The 4,010-nt window shown below is 44.4% G+C and overlaps 1 protein-coding gene across 2 annotated transcripts in view; it reads left to right on the forward strand.

Annotated features, from left to right (window-relative positions):
- stxbp4 (syntaxin binding protein 4) overlaps positions 1-3,017 on the forward strand; it is a 17,195-nt gene extending 14,178 nt beyond the window's left edge. For both annotated transcript variants that reach the window (XM_034079197.2, XM_034079198.2), the window contains exons 15-17: positions 1-54; positions 241-306; positions 2,788-3,017. The exon at positions 1-54 is cut by the window's left edge and continues 36 nt beyond it. In XM_034079197.2, coding sequence (XP_033935088.1) covers positions 1-54; positions 241-306; positions 2,788-3,012 — 345 coding nt within the window. In that variant the 3' untranslated portion in view covers positions 3,013-3,017. The remainder of the gene's footprint in view (positions 55-240; positions 307-2,787) is intronic.
- Positions 3,018-4,010: the final 993 nt, after the last annotated feature.

A 4,010-nucleotide genomic window follows, 5' to 3' on the forward strand; every position in this document is an offset into this window, starting at 1 on the left:
GAGAGGCTGAGGAAGGAACACATCGAGGCTCTGAGGGAAATCAAGAGGCTGCAGGTAACACACACACACACACACACACACACACACTCGCACACAATTTTGTCTCAGAATTTACAAAATGTCTCAGAATTTATAAAATGTTGACTTCCCGTTGACTTCCTGTTTCTGACTTCCCGTTGACTTCCCGTTGACTTCCTGTTGACTTCCTGTTGACTTCCTGTTTCTGACTTCCCTCTACAGGAGCAGCTGGGCGAGTTTCACAGAGTTCACCATCAGACGGAGGAGGAGCTCAGTAAAGTCAAACAGGTGAGTCTGAAAACACACACACACACACTTCCTGTCCCCTGGTCTGAAGGTCAATGGTTCTCTAAAGGTGTATTTGGTTGTTATCCTGAGGTTTATACGGTCTGTGGATAACACAAACCTTTTCTCAGAATGACATTTCTACGGAGCCCCTAAAGGGACATGGCACGAGAAAGTATCTCTGGATAACGGTTTAAGAGACACAAAAAGAAAATATGAGAACAAAAATAAAGCCAGGATAACGGACGAGGAACTAACCCGTTATCCTGGCTTTATTTGTGTTCTCTGTTTCACGTCCCGTCAGAGCTCCGTAGATTTCTTTCTCAGATGTTGACTTTTTGAGGGTTAGAAGTTAACCCCCCCCCCCCCTGCTCTGTTCCTTAGTTGATGTCGTGACGCTGTTTTCTCTACACAGGAAGTGAAGCTCTGTTTTCTCTCCACAGGAAGTGAAGCTCTGTTTTCTCTACACAGGAAGTGAAGCTCTGTTTTCTCTCCACAGGAAGTGAAGCTCTGTTTTCTCTACACAGGAAGTGAAGCTCTGTTTTCTCTCCACAGGAAGTGAAGCTCTATTTTCTCTCCACAGGAAGTGAAGCTCTGTTTTCTCTCCACAGGAAGTGAAGCTCTGTTTTCTCTCCACAGGAAGTGAAGCTCTGTTTTCTCTCCACAGGAAGTGAAGCTCTGTTTTCTCTCCACAGGAAGTGAGGCTCTGTTTTCTCTCTACAGGAAGTGAAGCTCTGTTTTCTCTCCACAGGAAGTGAGGCTCTGTTTTCTCTCCACAGGAAGTGAAGCTCTGTTTTCTCTCCACAGGAAGTGAGGCTCTGTTTTCTCTCCACAGGAAGTGAAGCTCTGTTTTCTCTCCACAGGAAGTGATGATCTGTTTTCTCTCTACAGGAAGTGAAGCTCTGTTTTCTCTCCACAGGAAGTGAAGCTCTGTTTTCTCTCTACAGGAAGTGAAGCTCTGTTTTCTCTCCACAGGAAGTGAAGCTCTGTTTTCTCTCTACAGGAAGTGAAGCTCTGTTTTCTCTCCACAGGAAGTGAAGCTCTGTTTTCTGTCCACAGGAAGTGAAGCTCTGTTTTCTCTCCACAGGAAGTGAAGCTCTGTTTTCTCTCTACAGGAAGTGAAGCTCTGTTTTCTCTCTACAGGAAGTGAAGCTCTGTTTTCTCTCTACAGGAAGTGAAGCTCTGTTTTCTCTCCACAGGAAGTGAAGCTCTGTTTTCTCTCTACAGGAAGTGAAGCTCTGTTTTCTCTCTACAGGAAGTGAAGCTCTGTTTTCTCTCTACAGGAAGTGAAGCTCTGTTTTCTCTCCACAGGAAGTGAAGCTCTGTTTTCTCTCCACAGGAAGTGAAGCTCTGTTTTCTGTCCACAGGAAGTGAAGCTCTGTTTTCTCTCTACAGGAAGTGAAGCTCTGTTTTCTCTCTACAGGAAGTGAAGCTCTGTTTTCTCTCCACAGGAAGTGAAGCTCTGTTTTCTCTCCACAGGAAGTGAAGCTCTGTTTTCTCTCCACAGGAAGTGAAGCTCTGTTTTCTCTCCACAGGAAGTGAAGCTCTGTTTTCTCTCCACAGCAAGTGAAGCTCTGTTTTCTCTCTACAGGAAGTGAAGCTCTGTTTTCTCTCTACAGGAAGTGAAGCTCTGTTTTCTCTCCACAGGAAGTGAAGCTCTGTTTCTCTCTACAGGAAGTGAAGCTCTGTTTTCTCTCTATAGGAAGTGAAGCTCTGTTTTCTCTCTACAGGAAGTGAAGCTCTGTTTTCTCTCCACAGGAAGTGAAGCTCTGTTTTCTGTCCATAGGAAGTGAAGCTCTGTTTTCTCTCTACAGGAAGTGAAGCTCTATTTTCTCTCTACAGGAAGTGAAGCTCTGTTTTCTCTCCACAGGAAGTGAAGCTCTGTTTTCTCTCCACAGGAAGTGAAGCTCTGTTTTCTCTCCACAGGAAGTGAAGCTCTGTTTTCTCTCCACAGGAAGTGAAGCTCTGTTTTCTCTCCACAGGAAGTGATGATCTGTTTTCTCTCCACAGGAAGTGAAGCTCTGTTTTCTCTCCACAGGAAGTAAAGCTCTGTTTTCTCTCCACAGGAAGTGAGGCTCTGTTTTCTCTCCACAGGAAGTGATGCTCTGTTTTCTCTCCACAGGAAGTGAAGCTCTGTTTTCTCTCCACAGGAAGTGAGGCTCTGTTCTCTCTACAGGAAGTGAGGCTCTGTTTTCTCTCCACAGGAAGTGAAGCTCTGTTTTCTCTCTACAGGAAGTGAAGCTCTGTTTTCTCTCCACAGGAAGTGAAGCTCTGTTTTCTCTCCACAGGAAGTGAAGCTCTGTTTTCTCTCCACAGGAAGTGAAGCTCTGTTTTCTCTCTACAGGAAGTGAAGCTCTGTTTTCTCTCCACAGGAAGTGAAGCTCTGTTTTCTCTCTACAGGAAGTGAAGCTCTGTTTTCTCACCACAGGAAGTGAAGCTCTGTTTTCTCTCCACAGGAAGTGAAGCTCTGTTTTCTCACCACAGGAAGTGAAGCTGGTCTCGGAGGAGAGTCGGGCTCTCTGGTCTCGGGTGCAGATGGCCGAGGCGGCTCAGAAGCAGGCCAGAGGAATGGAGATGGACTACGAGGAGGTGATCCACCTTCTGGAGGCCGAGATCGCCGAGCTGAAGACTCTGAGGGCGGAGCCACCGGGGGTAACAACCAATAAGGTGACAGAGAATTGGGAAATTGGGGTCAATTCCAACCAATAAGGTGATCGACGGGACAAACGGAAGTCAAAGTCAACTTTCATGTCAATCTTTCAGTTTGTGTGTACAGACAGAGAGAACGAAATACCGTTTCCCACAATCCAGAATACAAATATATATAAAAATATCTATAAAAATATGTATATATACACAATCAACAGACACATTTATACATATGCACACAACAATACAAGCACAACAATCAATACTGTCCATAGATACATTTATATAATGTATTAAACGCATCTAAAATGAAATGTAGTTCATTACCAAATCCAGCCAACGACTAAGGGGGACATTGGGACAAAAGGGACTGTGGATAAGTCTGTACTTTACTTTTGAAATCCCCCAGTTCATCGGTAAAAACTCTTTTACAGAATCATCCAGTTTTTACTTTTATAAATTAGGTAAAAAAAATAAGTCATTTTTAATCTAACCAACAATGATTTCTTTTTTTAGGTAAAACTTCTAGGAGTATTTTCCTGACCCTCATGTTTAGATTGTTCCTCCATCATCGTCATCATCATCATCTTCAGTGAATCTTGGTCAGGGTTTCGTTGCTGTGTTCCGACCCCTCTCCCTCCGGAGGTCGGTCCAGCAGCCTGCAGGTCAGCAGATCTGACGCTGGCAGACGCTGCGCTTTCATTTCATGAGTCGGCGAAACACAAAGTGCCGACTCATGCTTTTCTGACGGTGTCAAAATATGAAATGCCCAATCATAAGAGCACTTCCTCCCTTCAGCGCTGCACTGCAAACATGCTGTGAGAGTATATCATGACTTGTTCTCGCTCCACGTTTGAGCAGATCCCTGAAATGTGGACACGTGGAATTCTTACCAATGATTGGAAGTTGTTTTTTAAATCTCAACCAATATGAACCCATTTGGCCTGAAGGGGGCGCTGTAATCAAAACTCAAAATGTTGAATTTGAGTTCCAAACATTGGCCATAAACCTTAGCATTGTATTGAGTTGTCTAATTAAGACGTGTGATGTTAACCGAC

This window comes from Pseudochaenichthys georgianus, unplaced genomic scaffold, assembly GCF_902827115.2.
Source record: "Pseudochaenichthys georgianus unplaced genomic scaffold, fPseGeo1.2 scaffold_558_arrow_ctg1, whole genome shotgun sequence".
Taxonomy (NCBI): domain Eukaryota; kingdom Metazoa; phylum Chordata; class Actinopteri; order Perciformes; family Channichthyidae; genus Pseudochaenichthys; species Pseudochaenichthys georgianus.